This window comes from Alexandromys fortis, unplaced genomic scaffold (genome assembly GCF_014885135.2).
Source record: "Alexandromys fortis isolate MF-2015 unplaced genomic scaffold, M_Fortis_MF-2015_v1.1 scaffold_18, whole genome shotgun sequence".
Classification (NCBI taxonomy): Eukaryota; Metazoa; Chordata; class Mammalia; order Rodentia; family Cricetidae; genus Alexandromys; species Alexandromys fortis.
In genome coordinates, this window is record NW_026067897.1 from 12,930,567 (window position 1) to 12,948,635 (window position 18,069).

Consider the following 18,069-nt stretch of genomic DNA (forward strand, 5'->3'; position numbering starts at 1 on the left):
TGCTATTTGTTTTTGTTGTTGTTGTTGTTGTTTTGTTTTTGTTTTTGTTTTTGTTTTTTCGAGGCAGGGTTTCTCTGTGGCTTTAGAGCCTGTCCTGGAACTAGCTCTGTAGACCAGGCTGGTCTCGAACTCACAGAGATCCGCCTGCCTCTGCCTTCCAAGTGCTGGGATTAAAGGCGTGAACCACCATAGCTCGGCTGCTATTTGTTTTATTGGTCTTGGTCATTCTGACTGGTATAGGACAAAATCTCACAGTAGTTTTGATTATCATTCTCTGAAAACTAAGAACACTGACCACTTCTTTGTTAGACATTTGTGCTTCATCTTCTGAGAACTCTGGGTTTACTTCTGTACCCCATTGTTTAATTGGGTTTTGTTTTCTTTATGTCCAGTTGTTTTGTTGTTGTTGTTTATATATTTTAGATACTCGCCACCTATCATCTGTGTAATTCGTAAAGATCTTCTCCCACTGCATAGCTTGCTGTGAGAGGTTAAGCAATTTGTTTTCTAATTTTTGCTTTTTTTTTTTTTCAAAACAAGGTTTCCCTGTATAACCCTGGATGTCCTGGAATCTATTGTGAATTTGTTGGCCTCAGATTTAGACATCCACCTGCCCATAATTTCAGAGTGGTAATAATACAAGTATACACCACCACACTTAGCTAAATTTATTTACATTTAAGATTTTATGTTTCAGTGTCATACGTGAGCACTGTATCTAAACTACTTCCAACCCTACCTTGCCTCATTTCTGCCCAACTTCTTTTGAAATTCATTATCTCTTCTGCATATAAAAGCTATTGAATTTAATTAGCATCACTCATGCTGTATGTGTTCAGACCTAACCATTTAGGGCTGGGCAACCTATGTGTGAGCTCACCCACGGAAGTAATTGATTCTCTCTCTCTCAAAAGCCATTGACCACCTCTAGTTATTCTCTTAGGGATGAGACCTTATTGATGGGCTGACTAGTATTATGATAACTTGACATACAATCTAGAGTTATCGGAAAGGATGAAATCTCAATTGGGGAAATTCCCTCATAAAATTTGGCTTAAAGGCATTTTCTTAATTATTGATTTATTGGGAAGGGACTAGGCAATTTTGAGTGGTTTGATTTCTAGGCTGTTGACCCTGATTGTAAAACAAAGTAGACTGAACAAGCCATAGGACCAACTCTGTATGTAGGCAATACTCCTCTATGGTCTCTGCATCAGCTCCTGCCTCCCAGTTTCTACGCTGTTTGAATTCCCATCCTGACTTCCTTCAATGATGGACGACAATGTGGAAACGTAAGGAAATAATCCTTTCCTTCCCAACTTATTTTTGGTCATGGTGTTTTACTGAAGCAGTAGAAACCCTGACTAAGACAGCTGACATGACAAGTGGTGTGGTCATATTTTGTTGGTCTGTTCAGACAACTATATTCTTGAGAGTTCATGGATGCATTCCCCTGTTTTCTTTTCGTTATTTAATTTTTCCTTTGATGTGGACTGAAAATACATGTATTGGGGGGTTAAGAAATATTTAAAATATAATTCAAAACTACATAAGTTTAGGAAAATTGCTTTAGTAGATACTTAGCACCTACAATGACTCCAGCTGTGAGCAATTAGCTAGGTAAAAGACAAGAATTTTCTTTTATCAAGCAAGCTTTTTATTCAATTAGGTAGCTGATGACAAAATAAGCAGTCTATTATACCATTAGGGATATCTTGCTAAGCTAATCATTGTTGTGATCACAGGCTTTATAGCTGTGTAGTAGTACTGTTTGCTCCAATTCCTTGGTTCAGCCACTATGATAATCAGTGTGGAGTAGCTTCCACAATATAAAAACAGATCTACCATAGATAGATCCATCAATACAACTCCTTGGTTTATACCAAAAAAATAGATAGTTATAGTTTTCTTTAGTTATGATAAAAGATAAAGTAAATAGAAATATTGTAACTGTGATTCTTGCTTGATACTTGTTTTGTTCTATGGAATTTTACTATGTTAAAGTTAAAGCCTCCCTTTTTGTTTAAACAGAAAAGTGGAAATGGTGAGGGAGGTCCTTCTGTCTATGTGTTGCTTTCATTGGTTAATGAATAAAGAAACTGCCTTAACCTGTTGATAGGGCAGAACTTAGGTAGGCAGGGAAAACTAAATGGCATACTGGGAAAAAGAAGTCAGAGTTAGGAAGAAGCTATTGAGCCACCAGAGACAGACACTGGGAATTTTCCCTGTAAGCCAGAGCCACATGGCGATATACAGATTAATAGAAATGGATTAAATTAATATAAGAGTTAGCTAATAAGAAGTTAGAGCTAATGGGCCAAGCAGTGTTTTAATGAATACAATTTCTGTGTGGTTATTTCGGGGCTCAGCTAGCCAGAAGGCCGGGATGAACAAGCGGTTCATTCATCCTAAACTGTAACACAGCTCTCAAGGACCAGTCTCTGCAGAGAATATCACACGCTTATCATGACATCACCCACTCTGACAGATGTGAACAAACATAGCACAACCGACAGGAAAAGGCAAAAAAAAAAAAAAAAAGAAACCCTCAACTCTACAACTAAAAATAAATAGCATGAACACAAACAATAGAACAAGCAGGAAAAGGTAAAAATAAACAACAATAAAAAAGCAGGAATGAACATCTATCTAAATGAGATAAGGTACAAATTAGCAATTAATCATAGAGAGCATGACAGCAGATCCAAACCTCTCCTCCTCCTCCAGATCCAACCTCCTCAGTCTCATTTCCCTGTCTGTAGTAGAAACTTTCAGACACTCTCCTTCTCCTTGCTGCACTCATTTTCAATGAATCACAGAGATTTTCCCCTCTCATCTTTCTTTCCCCATCTCATCCAGTTATCCCACCCTCCGACACCAGAAGTCACTGGAAACACACATGAAAAGCAAACCATTGAAACAGGTAACCAATTTAAGGCATTCACCCATCCTCCTTCCCCTCCTAATCAAATGCCCCACTCTCATCCTTAGCTCTAGAGCAGGGCACCAGCTGCGGTCCCCACCACCAGATTTTTTGTGCATCCACTCCTAACCTTCCTCCCCCAACTCTTGTTCTATCCTAGCCCAACCTCTTGCTAACCCATAGGCCACAGGTGATACTGTAGTAGGTGGGCTGTCTGTAGATCATCTGTTTCCTTTTCCTCTAATTAAAGCCCCCATTATAATTAACAACACAATAGCAGACCTTCTGGGATGACTTCTTTCCACTTCCCCCATTCAAAAGAGACTGAATAAGCACATCTGGGTTGAACACTCTGCTCTCCTACCTCCTGTGAACCCCGTCAGGCCCCCTAACATATCACCATTCCTGATTATCAGCTCCCATTACCCAGAACTGGGTTTTACTTAGATCAACCAGTGCCCTCAATGAGATCAAATCCAAAGATAATTTCCTACTAGACGGCACACAGGTATCAATCACACTTTCTGAAAATCAAGAGAGAAAACAGACACCAGGGAACAAAACAGCCACCAAAAAAAGACAAATCCAGAAATCAGCACCTAGACCTATAATCAACTTAATACCAGAAGCCAAGATGCCAGCATAGAAACACAATCAATAAGAGACAGGGCAATATATTTCCATTTTATCTAGCACACCCTGAATATTCCAACATAGCTAAAGTATGAGAAAAAGATTTTAAAACTGCCTCTCTGAAGAGGTCCTTAAAGATGAAATGAGTAAGCCCCTTAAAGAAATCCAGAAAATCACAAACAGTTAAAGGAAATGAATAAAACTGTTCATGATATGGAAAAGGAAAAAGAATCAATAAAGTGAATTATGGAAAAAATTATTTCAAACAGGAACTACTGAGATAAGCTTCACAAACAGAATACAAGAGTAGGAGAGAATTCAGGCATTGAAGGTATCTCTTTTCTATGAGGTTCGGTGTGGTGGTTTTATGTTAAGGTGTTTGATTCATTTGGACTTGAATTTTGTGTACATTAATAGATATGGATTTATTTTCATTCTTCTACATGTTGATATGCTTTATTACACCTTCATTGGTGATGGGAGTACAAAGTGGTACAGTCACTTTGGATATCAGTATGGTAATTTCTCAGATAATTGGAAAACAACATAACTCAGGACCCAGCAATACCACTTTTGGGTATGTACCCAAAGGAGGTTCAATTATACCACAAAGACATGTACTCAACTATGTTCATAGCAGTATTATTTGTCATAGCCAGAACCTGGAAACTACCTAAATGCTCCTTGACTGAAGAATGGATAAAGAAAATGTGGTACATTTACATAACGTATTTTTTACACAGTGAAAAAAAAAATAATGACATCTTGAAAATTGCAGGCAAATGGATGAATCTAGAAAATATCATATGTAGTGAGATAACCCAGACTCAGAAAGACAAATATCATATTTATTCACTCATAAGTGTCTTTTAGACAAAGCACAGAGAAAAAACCAGCCTACAATTCACAATCCCAGACAAACCTAGACAACAAGAGGACCCTAAGATAGACATAAATGGATCTAAATGTAAGTAGAAAAAGACAAAATCTCCTGAGTAAATTTGGAGCATAGGAGAGGATAGAAGGGGAGAGGAGAGGAGAGGAGAGGAAAGGAGAGGAGAGGAGAGGAGAGGAGAGGAGAGGAGAGGAGAGGAGAGGAGAGGAGAGGAGAGGAGAGGAGAGGAGAGGAGAGGAGAGGAGAGGAGAGGAAGGAAGGGGAGGGGAGAAAACTATATTGGTCAATAAAAACAATTTAAAATAAATAAATAAACAAAATGTATTCTGGTGTTAATGAGTCTTTTCCCTGGGAAAAGTTTCATGTTTATAGAGTCTGGTCAAGTGTTTTCTGATTAAAATTTGCAACAGGCAGAAATTTTTCTGACTTTACCTCCTCACAGGTAGTTCTGAAATCCATGTGCTGTGGCACTCAGAAGGATGTGGTCTGCAAAGACAGAAAGAGTGAGCTGTTACAGGCAGCACGGAGGGCAACACAGAGCAAAGCACAAGAAGCCCAAACACTGCTGTGGGGAAAGTATAAACAGCCAGCTAAAAGAAGCAAAACCCTAGAGAAAGGGAGACATTAAAAATGTTCGCTTCAACCTTTGGCGAGGTATGAACAACTGCCAATCATGTGCAATGGAGAAATTCCAGGTCCCTCCACCTGTCTTCTTACAGGATATTCGGCCATGTGATTAGGCTCATTTCTCAGGCTCTTCCTCATTTGTGCCATTTATTTTGAAACCTCAGTCTTTGAGAGGGAGAACTTCAAAAGGTATAATTAAACATTGCCTTTCATCTGCTTCTTGAATGAAAGGTGAATTAATTTTACTCTTTGTAACTGAGATGTTACATGCATGAATTATTATCTCTGGAATTTCAACTTTTATTTAGAAAATTAAGCAATAAAGTAAGTTACTCATCAGTTTGCATGATAATAAGACAATTGAAAAAGAAATATTCAACATTTCACATAGAGGTGACTGTATAACTATGCGATGAAGACAGATTTAAATGCATACAATGTTTTAAAATTTTTATTTTAGCATTATCTTTCCAATATATTTTGAAGTTAAGAAAACTAAGCATTTACAAAGAAAAGCATTTCTATATTATAAAATAAAAGTATCCAGCTAAATGTAATGATTACACAAGGAAAATTTCAGAGAAAAATGCTTAGTCTTCAAAATAGAAAACACTCCACTACTTAAAAATTACTGTCTTTGAAGGAGTAAAACTCTTCCTCCTGTGTCACAATGTGTTGTGTGAGATCAAGGAACGCTTGATCAAGCAAGTGCAGAAAAACAGTGTGAGAAGAGCCTTCACTCTCATGATTGCTTGGCTTCCACAGAATTGAAATTTGCAATTATCCAGTAAAAATAAATAAAAAATAAATAAATAAACAGACCTAGGTATTTTATGTGACATATAAAGTATACAGAATATGTTTTGTGGATGTAAACCTAATTTTATTTTACTAAAATAAAAGAAGATAGTTTGTCCTATACTAAAACAATAAGAAATCATTAGACATTAAAAATTACAGTTACAAAGTAGCAATGGAAATAGTTTTATGGTTGTGGGTCATCATAACCTGAAGAATTTATTGAGGTGCAAAAGCATTACAAAGGATGAGAAACAGCAATTTAGAGGGTCTTGTTTTCTTGATACCCTCCTTCCCCTCTGAAGAATATAATCTTGCCACTTCCTCTTCTGTGGCATTCCCTGAACTCTGAGGGTAGGTATTTGATGGAGACATCAGATTTATGGCTGGGTATCCCAAAGTCTCTAACTCTATGTATAATGTCTCTATATTTCTACCCACATGCCCATATGCTGCAGGAGGAAACTTCTCTGATCATATGAGAAAAAAGCACTAACCTGTGAGTATAAGATAATACCATAGGAATCACTTAATCACTTCATTTTTTTCCCAGTTTTAGACAAATAATATTTGGTATTGCCCTGGGTCTCTGGTTCTTCATCACCCAAGCAATGTTAAGTATGGTTCTTATCTCATGGGTATGTATAATCAGTTATCAGAAAGTTACTTCCACAAGTGTTGTGCCACCATAGCCCTAGCATAATTTTCAGTAAGGACATCATTGTAGATGAAGATTTAAAGCTAGCTTGGTGTTTACATTTCTTTTTTGATAGTGTGCAGAGTACCTTTCTGTGCTGAAGATGCTGAAACATAGTGGTGAAGCTATTGGCAGTTGATAGCCATTGGGAGAGAGAGATTTAGTTTTCTCTAGGAGTATAACCTATGATAGTCGACCATGATCCAGCAGCAGTTCACATATCCAAGAATGTTTGGGCAGCACAAGTCAGTAATGTTTTGCAGGAACTTAAAACTGAAGAGGAGTAGTGATCTGGGAAGGGTCAGGGGATGGTGGGCAAATATGATCAACACAACTATGAAATACACAACGAAGTAAGAAAATTATTTAATAAAAATGGGGTCTCATGCATAAAGCTGCTTTATTCATCAACATATTTCAGAGGAATGCAACTGAAAGCTTACTATGAAAATAAATCTCCATGGGGTTGTGTGGAAGTGGAAATAGATTTCATCATTGAAGTTAGTGGACTCAAACAGACAGGCAGGTGAAGAATCAAAGATATGCCTATTTTGGAAAATGATGCTTGTGGACCCACCCATCCAAAAGAACTGGCTGACAGCTTTGGTTAGAAAAAGCAAAAGGAAGAGTGTAAAAGCCATTCTGCAAAAAAGAAGGCAGGGAGGTTCTGATGTACCCAGCACTGAATGGAATGGAGCAATGTGTTTATACACCTTGATAGTTCAATGAGTTTGTTTGTTTGTTTTTGAGATTACATAATAGTATTTTATTTTATTAGTTCTTAAAATAGTAAAGCATCTGTGGTGGCACGAGGGAGGGAAATATGTCCTCCCCCTCTGCCCCTCACCCATGCAGCAGGTGAAGGATCTGGCCAAGGGGTCCTGGTAAGCAGCTTGCTTGCAGTGACCCTGGGTGCTGGCTCCACCTTCTCTCTGCTTTTCAAAATGGCAGACGTCCATTACCACCAGCTCTGGGACAGCCAGGTAGGAGCCGTGCTCACCACTTTAACTCTGAGAAGGAGCATGAAGCACATACACCCTTTTTATCTAAGCAATAGTTAAATCTGCCATGCAGCACAATGCACGACCTGGAAATATCTCTGTGTACAGCGGCAGAAATCTGCCCCACTCTCCTGCCTGTGCACGCCTAATAGACCTGATTCCGCTGCCTGCCCAGGCAGGAAGGAAGCACTGAGCCATGGGCATGGTCTCAGCTACTTTGTTTCAGACCCCAAGTGAGCACACAAGCACCAGGCCCACAAACACCATTCAAGTGTTTGGCCTCCTGTAAGAGCCAGAGTTCACACTGGCAACATGGCCCAGGGAGCCATCATTTGAAACCCGCATGGTTTTGTTTTGTTTTGTTTTAGCTACTACTGCTAAATGAGGACGACCTCTCTTAAAGGAGCTGCAGTATCCTGCCAGCTGGGGAAAAAAAAAGTGTGGCTAAACTTTGCCTTTTTGTGTGTGTCTAGGGTTCCTTGATAAGCTTTCTCAGGTTTTACATGGATACAGTAGACCTCATTGGAGCACCAGTTTATAGTAGGAGGCCACTTATTTGTTTCCTGGCCACCCAGACTCCTGAAATAACCACACAGAAACTCTATTAATTAAATCACTGCTTGACCTATTAGCTCTAACTTCTTATTGGCTAGCTTTTACATCTTAATTTAACCCATTTCCATTATTTTATATTTTACAATGTAGAACTGTAAGAGAATTCTGAAGCCATTTCTAACAACTCTCAGTACTTCCCCTGCTCCCCTGGGAAACAAGGACATAACAGCTATGCATGCACGTACTGAGATGTTGGGAACTTTCCATCTCCCTGAATAGGGGCAAGATAACCCTTAGGTGTTGACTGAGTTACTGATGTTTTGACTCAGCCCCTGGGAAAGAGGCATAGTGACCCTCAGATGTCTTTTAGCCTCCCGACTGCTGGAAGACCCTGTCATGACAGAATTAATAAAATCCTCATGCTTTTACATCAGCTGTGACATGAGAGATGGTCTCTTGGGGTGACTCCTCCTCGGTGATTGGACACAAGGGTCCAACAACCATGAGGTTCGTGGCCTACTAGCAAGGTTCCAGCATGTTGTCTCTGGTGGCAACTCCATGGCTTCTCCCTGACTCCGCCTCCTTTCTCCCAGCATTCAGTTTAGTTTTCCCCACCTAGCTCTACTCTACCCTATCACAGGCCTATGACAGTTTCTTTATTAACCAATGCTATTCACAGCATACAGAGGGGGATCCCACAGCAAGCCTGTCAGTTATTTACACTGGACTCTGTAGTTCATCATTTTCCTTATTTCTTACTAGTATTGTGTCTTCATTTCTAAGCTACCTAAGTTAAAATGACTTTCTATTCTCCAGGAACTAATCTGTGTGACAAAGGAAAGCTGTTCTGGGATACGGACAGATGGGAGTCTGGAGGAAGATAATAGATGACAGCATAGGATCAGTTTCAGGATCACTGGGCATTGATTTCCATTTTAGTCCATTCTGACTACCCAGAAAAGCGATGTTAATGTATTAGGCACTCTACCCAGCTTGGTCATGCGAGGAGAAATGCCAAGGGAACTCTACTGACTTCAGAATGTAATTTTGTACTGACTTTCAAAAATGATTGTGCATGGTGCTCTGAGAATTACTATTACCTCCAGGACACAATGAAGCCTTTCTCAAAATCCTGTCTCTGGAAATATATACATACTCAATAACTTAAATCCCACCCAATGAGGGACTGGAATGTTTGGGGGCCGAGACAGTGCCCCATAGATAAATTCTGGTTGAGGAACACAGATTAAAGGTACGGACACTCGGGCTTAGAGAACATCTGACAAGAGACAGTAGCAAGAGGGTGTTGCTCTGAGATAATGCCAAATGGTGAAACCCAGCAGTTGAGAGAACAGCAGAAGAAAAAGAGAAAGAAGAAAGGTCATGTGACTGGTCTTAGCAGCAACTTCAAGTGCAGTACAGCATGAAGCTCCTCCCCGATGCTTACGATGATACAAGAAGCAGAGCCAGAGCCAGCTCATATTGTCCCTAATTGACATTAAATTTGTCAGAATAAACCCCAGTACGGTACTGAACACAGATTATCTTAGTGACTTCCACTGAGTTACATTAGGATTAAGCAACAGATTCAAGAGCATTTTGGTCTTAAAATTTTTTGGCGTATGCAATGGCATTCAAGGAAAGATTTAGAGGTTGCCTCCCATCAAGAGTAGAATTAGGTAATTTTTTAAAAGTGTTGAACTTAGAAAGACCATCTCTTTTCCTCTTCCCACCTTCTATGCAGCAAGTAGACCCTCTCCAAATTCCAGGTATCTTACTTAGACCCCTCAGCCCCAAAAACTGCAGAAAGAAATGCCTGCCCTTTAAGATTCATCTAGTTTCTAAAATGATAGAGCAATTATTTCAGCATATCACCTTCCACTGTCTCAGTGAAACTGAACATTTTCTATGCATATAAATCACTAGTCCAGACCACATGAACATTCCTTCCTATACATATTAGACTCCTCTTTCTGCACCAGGACCCTAACAGTGATTCTCAGGCCTGGGTTTCTTTGAGCTTCAGTATCAGGTATTCCCATGAAAGCTCAGTGAAGTAGTTCGGCTAGCGATGACTCTAGGCAGCCCTATCAATATGTCAAATTAGCTGCTTGTATTAGTGGTGAACCCCCACACTGCCATCACTTGAGAGGTGAGTCAAGACGATGGTGTGTTTAATGCCAGCCTAGTTTATATAAGGAAATCCTGCCTTTAAAACAAAAGAGCAAACTGAGCAAGTACTAGATTGGAATCTCTCTGGTAATAAACCTGACCCAAACATGAGAGAGAAAACAACCCTCAGGTGAAGGCTATAGGAGGATGAGGAAATGGGACAGCTACAATATTCTGAAAATACCAGGAGACAAAAAGCCCCAAAAGGGTGGAGTACATTTGACGGAAGAAAAGACAAGAGAGGCAAGACGAACTGTGACAAGGTTGCATGTAGTGGTAAAACGGATCTCAGCACTATGAAGAATCCATCATCCAATTATGTTTAGAGGCCTAATTCACTCCAGGCAAATAGTCAGAAGTTTCCTCACTGATGAAACTAAGTTTACTCCTGTGCCAATTAAGACAAAATGTGAACCTATTAGCATCCTTCATCGTACAGCACAAGAGTCTCGCAGGCTTATTTTACTCCTCCCAGTTGATTCTTAAGCAAATGTGAAATATTTGAGCACTAAATTTCTTTTCTGCAGTAGTTGATGCAAAAGATTATGGAGATTTTTAGAGTCCCAGGACAAAATGAAGTAGTAAACCTCATGATTAAAAGAATTCTGACATGACTATGTGCCCTTGGTAGGAGACTGATTGCAGCCCTAAACTTCTCAGACCTGCACAGCCAGGGGAGTATGTTGAAACTGTGAGAAAATCCATGGCTGTGTCAAGCCAATATGCTGTCTTCTCAGTTAGACAAAGTTGGTAACTACAATGGAAGAGGGTCACATTATTGCCCAGTTTGCAAATTTTGCCTGAAAGTCACTACTAGTCTGCAAGACAAGGTAAACCATTTATTCCTAGATAATTACTTTTTGAACAATAGACAAGTCTCAGTACTGATACAATACATGGAAATAAGATCCTTTCCCCCAAGTGCCCCAAAACTTGCCAAAAAAAGAAAAGAAATAAAGAGGAAAAAATATTGTTACTAATATCTTACAGAGTCTTCCATATAAGATGTGATGGTAAGGGAATTGCAAATATTTTTATATATTAAATTTAAAGCTAGCTTACCTGTGCCTTAGTTTTCAGACTTGATAAAAAAAATATGGATAAAATATGGGTCTCTGGCTGTTTCCAGCAGGCATGGTGAAATGTCTATAAATTTTAAGAATTTGTTTAAGGAAACACAAACCAAGGCTTGCTTTAGAAATAGCTAATAAAGAAAAAGCAATGACTATATCAAGAGGTCTACAGAGAACGCAGATTATCTCTACATTGGATCTGCCCAGGAAGACACATCTTTCTGACATGAGAGCCTTAGTTTTGAGAAAAAAAAATTTTTTTTAAAGTGGTTTCTGTCCTCAGTGTCTTATTCAACAAAAGTCAGACTCACACAAAAAACATGAGTGGCTGAGTTTGCTCTTGAGCTTTTCCTGCAGAAGGTCGTGGTACAACATGAACACATGCCAGTTTCTTAACCCTGATCACAATTCACACTATGTAACAGTTTCAAGTACAATATCCTGGCTGTTCTTGACTTCAATGAGCTCGGCATTCCTGAAATAATAAAACACTGAAATGTCCCTGCACATCTGCACTGCCTTAGTTAAGGTGAGCAGGAGTTGTTTGCCCTAAGTAATGTAAAACCTCTGAGCACTGTGAGATTTACTATGTGTTTATAAGTAAGATCTTTAGAGTTGTTTTTTGGATCGACATTTTCTGAGTATTCAATTAGACTTTATTGGTAAACTAAAGTGAGAGAAGTTCAACTAACTCCAACACCAAGAGTAAGAAACGTGGTGTGGGCTGCCCTTCTGTATACTGTGAATATGTTTTATTACCATTGTTTTATAAAGAAGCTGATTTGGCCAAGAGACAGCAGAATAGAGTCAGGTGGAAAAATCCAAGCAAAGATCCAGAGAAGTCAGGGAGATGCAATCAGCTGCAGGGGAAGCAAGATGTGAGATGACAAGGCATGAACTTCGTGGTAAAATATAGAATAATAGAAATGGGTTAATATAAGTTGTGAGGGCTAAATAATAAGCCTAAGGTAAAAGGCCAAACAGTTTGTAATTAATATTAAGCTTCAGAGTGGCTATTCAGGAGCTGGTAGGTGGAGAGAAAGCCCCAGAGAGAGAAACAGTGTTCGGGTTGCCATTTCTCTTAGTGATGAAGCACATCAGGTAGAAAGAAACTCTGCATACATGTTTGCAGAAATGCTGTGTCTCCCTGTCTTTAGCAACAACAAAGCACAAAAGGCCACGCCAAAACCCAGAAATACACAATATTCTTTGTAGGATATAACTTTTCTAATGGAAAACTGGAAAACTAAGCAAAACAAAAAGTATCTTAAAATATCTTTGACATAAAATAAATCAAAATAAACCTGGTTGAATCTCTGGCACCATGTAAGCCAGTCTTTGTTATAAGTACTACAAGGATGGAGACAGAAGGACTAAGATTTCAAGGCCAACCAAAGTTGCACAGTGAGTGATATGGAGGTCAGCCTGGAATACATATAATTCTATTAAAATAACTAAGTAATGAAATAATACATGAAAAATGGTAGAAATGAAGATGGCTCAAACATTACAGTTTGTCTATTATATATAGTAGCTGACATTCTAGGGTGCAAGTTTCCCAGCTAGCTTTCCCAGCTGAAGCAGTATCTCAGAGATGATGCAAGGTTTACCATCCTGTGACCCATGGTCATCGTTCAGTAGCACAACATGCATGAGGTGTACTCTGATTTCCACCCAGACATACACATATGTTCCCCTTCCATGATTAGGCATATTCTTTCTTATCTTTCTTAGAAGGACTGTGGGACTTTTACCTGCAGGCATTCAATATGCTGTGGGAACTCCTTCAGTCAATAGCCTTTAAGATACTGAAAAAAAAAATGGATTGGATGGGATAATAGGTATATTAGTGTGAGTTTACTCACACTAATTATAATAGTGAATTATAGTGAGAATACTTGTAAGCTATTATTTATAGACAGTTTACACTGGTGTAGATTCTTGTATATGTTGGTCCAGACTCCAACTCCCAGCCTGCCAAGCACTAACCCCATCCACAGGGTATTTAGGTAGCCACCCAGAGAAGGAACACATGGTTTTGGGTTTGTGTATATGCTCCCTCTGTCTTCCCCCTGACATGCTCCCAGCCACCCGGGAGTCAGCCATATATTAAACTTGGGCATTTAATTTGGCTTAATCTGGTCTGACTGGAATTCTTTTCACTGGCTCTTTTAGAAAATATTTTTAACAGTATATTGATATAAATTCAAGTTATATTTGTTGTATTGAATATGCTCCTGTTTCTGTTTACAATATTTATAAACCTACACAAAGTAATTTTGTCATATTGTAGGCATGCATATTTCTACCTCTGCTTAAGATATTTTGAATATTAATGCAAATTTGGGATATATTTATCATATTGCACTATACATTTCTACCTCTGATCATGATACTTATATGTTGTGGCATATTTGCTTAAGGACTGTTTAATATTTTAATATGAAGCTTTAATCTTTTTTTGTGGGAAGCAGGGTATGTAGAGGGAATTTGAGATCAGTGGAGTCTGCAAACAATGGGGGGGTTAGGAATATTTTCTTTTTTTAATTTATTCATTTATTAAAGATTTCTGCCTCCTCCCCTCCACCAACTCCCATAACCCTCCCCCTCCGCCAATCAAGTCCCCCTCCCTCATCAGCCCAAAGAGCAGTCTGGGTTCCCTGCCTTGTGGGAAGTCCAAGGACCTCCCACCTCCTTCCAGGTCTAGTAAGGTGAACATCCAAACAGCCTAGGCTCCAACAAAGCCAGTACGTGCAGTAGGATCAAAACCCAGTGTCATTGTTCTTGACTTCTCAGCAGTCCTCATTGTCCGCTATGTTCAGCGAGTCCGGTTTTATCCCATGCTTTTTCAGACCCAGTCCAGCTGGCCTTGTTGAGTTCCTGATAGATCATCCCCAATGAAGCTTTAATCTTTAAGCTATATAGCTACTAAAAATTATAGATCAATAGTCATTCATGTATGTCATGCTTATAGTTAGACTAATCAGCTTCTTTAGATGCAGAGAGATTGCATTCCACATAGATATATATCTTCAACCACTTCAAAAAACTGTAAAATATGTCATTTAAATAACTTAGGATTCTATTGACATGAGACATGATTTCTCCTGGCGGTATTGATCTGTTCCTAAGAGAATATTGGGCACTGAAGACACTCCACTTGGAGCTTGTTTTCTTCTTAGCAAAACTGGCCTTTGGGCAAAGAATCCCCTTTACCTCAACCACTGACAAAATGCATGGTGTTCAGACTGGATAAGCAAAAAGAAAACATATATGAGGATTTGGAGAAGACTGTATTTTGTAAAATTTGGTACTAGAGCCTCACAATTTGGTTTCTCTCAGGAATATACTGGAGAGATTTTTATAGCATTTTCCACAGAATACATGAGAAAGTGTTTGCTAGCGTTTTCCACACAGATATTTATATCTGGCTTTCATATTCAATCAGAGAACATCAATAACAATGGCAGGCTACAGTTAAGAATGGATTTCTCACACCAATTACCTTAATTTATGCTTGTTATTGATGTGCCATTGCTGAGTTTGTGAGCTTGTATGTACATCAGTCAATACTGTGATGGTTTTATCATCTGGTATTCCATTCCATCCATCTTAGAAAAAAAAAAGGAAGTTACAAAACAGAGAGAGGACAGAAAAAAAAAGTTCTCTCCTATAAATTATTTTATTTCTTTTTTTTTCTTTCATTACAGAATCACTGTATGATTTTTGTATCAGTGTGGTACTATATTCATAAAAACAAATTGGAACTAATGTATCCTCTCACAATATATTGAATTATTTGAGGAGAATTTGTTTAATTCTTTCAATATCTGCTATATTTCTAAGTTGAATGCCTACGTTGCTATGCAACTTTTAGCTGGAAGATTTTTTTTAAGTTACTGTTTTTATATGTTCATTGGTTGTTATATGTCTATGTAAATACTTGTTTCATCATCGTGTAGCAGCGTTGGTAAGCCATATATATTGGGTATCTCTTTTACATTTTCAAGTTTGGTGAAATATGACAATGAGTCACATCTATTCTGGCAGCACCAAGAGGAAGATGGGCATTGAAGAGGCTCCTTATGGAGTTTACTTGCCACTTGGGCAGGAAACTGGTCTTGCTTGAACTGCTTGATGTTATTTATGCTGTATGATTGCACGTGCAGGACCCACAGAAAAGTGACTGCTGAACTTGCCTGAAAATGAGGCAGTCCTTCAGGGTTCCTGCTTCATGAGTCTGTCAGCTGTTGTGCAGGACACAGAAGAAAGTGACTGACAAACTGCCAATATAGGTGGAACTGTCTTTGAAATTTCCTGCTTCATGGAAAAGTCTGTTAATACTAAGTGCCTGTAGGCTGAAGATGGATGCCCCAATGCTACAGAGTAACTTTGGGTGATTGTCCAAGAAGTGAGACATCTCTGTCATGAAAAGTCCTAAGTTCTTAAAACAACTTAAATGCCATATTCTGTTAGTCTCTGAAAGGTTTGAAGAATACCTACCTATCTAAAATATATCTCTATACATCTAGACTCTGTACTAACAGGACTACAAGCTCAACTATTATAGATAACTATCTATCAGCCTGTATTTCTTAATTGTACATTAAATTTTTAAATGAGCTGCAAAAACACATTATCTTAATCAAGAGCAGAAATATACATATAACAAAACTGACTTTAAATTTGTATCAATAGACCAAGATCCATACATATTCAAAGTATTCATCTCTATAATAATGTACTTATAATGATGAAAATATGATGTTTATGAATCTATGAGTTTCCTCAGTGTCTATTATAACATCTCTCCTTAATCTCTAATTTTATCAATTTAGATATTTTCTCTCATTTTTTATTGTTTTTGTTTAGCCATACATTTTTTCTCTGCTGCCCTCCCTTTCTACCCTCTCCCCTTCCTCCCATTCCCATGACCCTTATGCTCCCAATTTACTCAGGTAATATTGTCTTTTTCTCCTACCTATGTAGATCCGTGTATGTCTCTCTTAGGGTTCTCTTTGTTGTCTAGGTTCTCTGGGGTTGTGGACTTTAGACTCGTTTTTCTTTGCTTTATGTCTAAAAGCCACTTATGAGTGAGTACATACTGTATTTGTATTTCTGGGTCTGGGTTACCTCACTCAATATGGTTCTTTCTAGATCCATCCATTTGCCTGCAAATTTTAAGATGTCATTTTTTTTTACCACTGTGTAGTAGTCCAGTATATAAATGTACCACATTTTCTTTATCTATTCTCTGATTGAAGGGCATCTACATTGTTTTCAGATTCTGGCTCTTACAAATAATGATGCTATGAACTTGGTTGGGCACATGTCCTTGTGGTATGATTGAGCATCTTTTGGGTGTATACCCAAAAGTAGTACTGATGGGTCTTGAGGTAGATTGTTTCCTAATTTTCTGAAAAATCACCATACTGATTTCTAAAGTGACTATACAAGTTTGCACTCCCACCAGCAATGAAGGATTGTTCCTCTTACCCTACATCCTCTCCAGCATAAGCTGTCATTAATGTTTTCTTATCTTGATCATTATGGTATATGTAAGATGGAATTTGCATTTTCCTGACAGTTAAGGATGTTTAGCATTTCCTTAAGTGTCTTTCAACCACTTGAGATTTGTCTGTTGAGAATTCTCTATTTAGGTCCATACCCATTTTTTATTGAATTATTTATTCTTTTGATGTCAAGTTTCTTGAGTTCTTTTTATTTTGTTTTATGAGACAGGGTCTCTGTATATAGCTCTTGCTGTCCCAAAAGTCACTCTGAAGACCAGGTTGACCTCCAAATCACAGAAATCTATCTGCCTCTACCCCCAAGTGCTGGGATCAAAGACATTGATCATTAAGCCAAGATTTTCTCTCTGTATTTTAATTAATGATGCCACAGGTTTTTGATAATGTTAATCTTTTCAAACAGGTAAGTCTTTGTTTTGTGGATTTGTGTGTGTGTGTGTGTGTGCCATTATTTTTTACATTCAATGTCATTAGATTCAACACCCAGTTTGAATAATTTTTGAAGTTTACTTTTAAAATAGGGGATAGAACTTAGCTGAGTTCCCAAAAGATGAAATGCAAATGGATGGGAAACCTTTTTAAACTGTTCAGGATTCTTAGCAATTAAAAAAATGCAAATTAAACTCTCCTGAGTTTTCATTTTATCCTGGTCTGATTAGCTCAAATTTAAAATCAAGCAAGCAAGCAAGGGAAGAAAGAGAGAGAGAGAGAAAGAGAGAGAGAGAGACAAAGAATTGATGTGGATGTTGGGAAATGAGAAGGCCTATAACTGCTGGTGAGAGTAAAAACTGGTAAAAACCACTGTGGAAATCCTGCAAATGTTCCTTATAAAAAAAAACAAAAATAGATATACAATATTAGCAGGCTATAGCAATTTGAGTATATATAAAAAATGATAATACCCCATAATAGAAATACTTCCTAATTTGTGTTCATTGATTCTCTATTCACAATATCCAGGGAATTAAATCAGCCTAGCTGTTCATCAGCTGATAATAAAAATATGATGAGTTTGTACAACAGGATATTATTTAGCAATTATGGATACAAGTAAATAGGTATGCCTAAAACTATCAATTTAAGTGAGGTAACCCAGATAAAGTTTGCATGAGTTTTCTCATTTGTGGATGTTAACTTGCACTCTTGATATATTTATGATTCATT

At 38.2% G+C, this 18,069-nt stretch overlaps 1 protein-coding gene across 2 annotated transcripts in view; it reads right to left on the reverse strand.

Moving 5' to 3' along the window:
• Positions 1 to 18,069, reverse strand: part of Sntg1 (syntrophin gamma 1) — a 348,433-nt gene that overhangs the window by 155,820 nt on the left and 174,544 nt on the right. For both annotated transcript variants that reach the window (XM_050163780.1, XM_050163772.1), the window contains one exon: positions 4,884 to 4,937. In XM_050163780.1, the coding sequence (XP_050019737.1) occupies positions 4,884 to 4,910 (27 nt within the window). In that variant the 5' untranslated portion in view covers positions 4,911 to 4,937. The remainder of the gene's footprint in view (positions 1 to 4,883; positions 4,938 to 18,069) is intronic.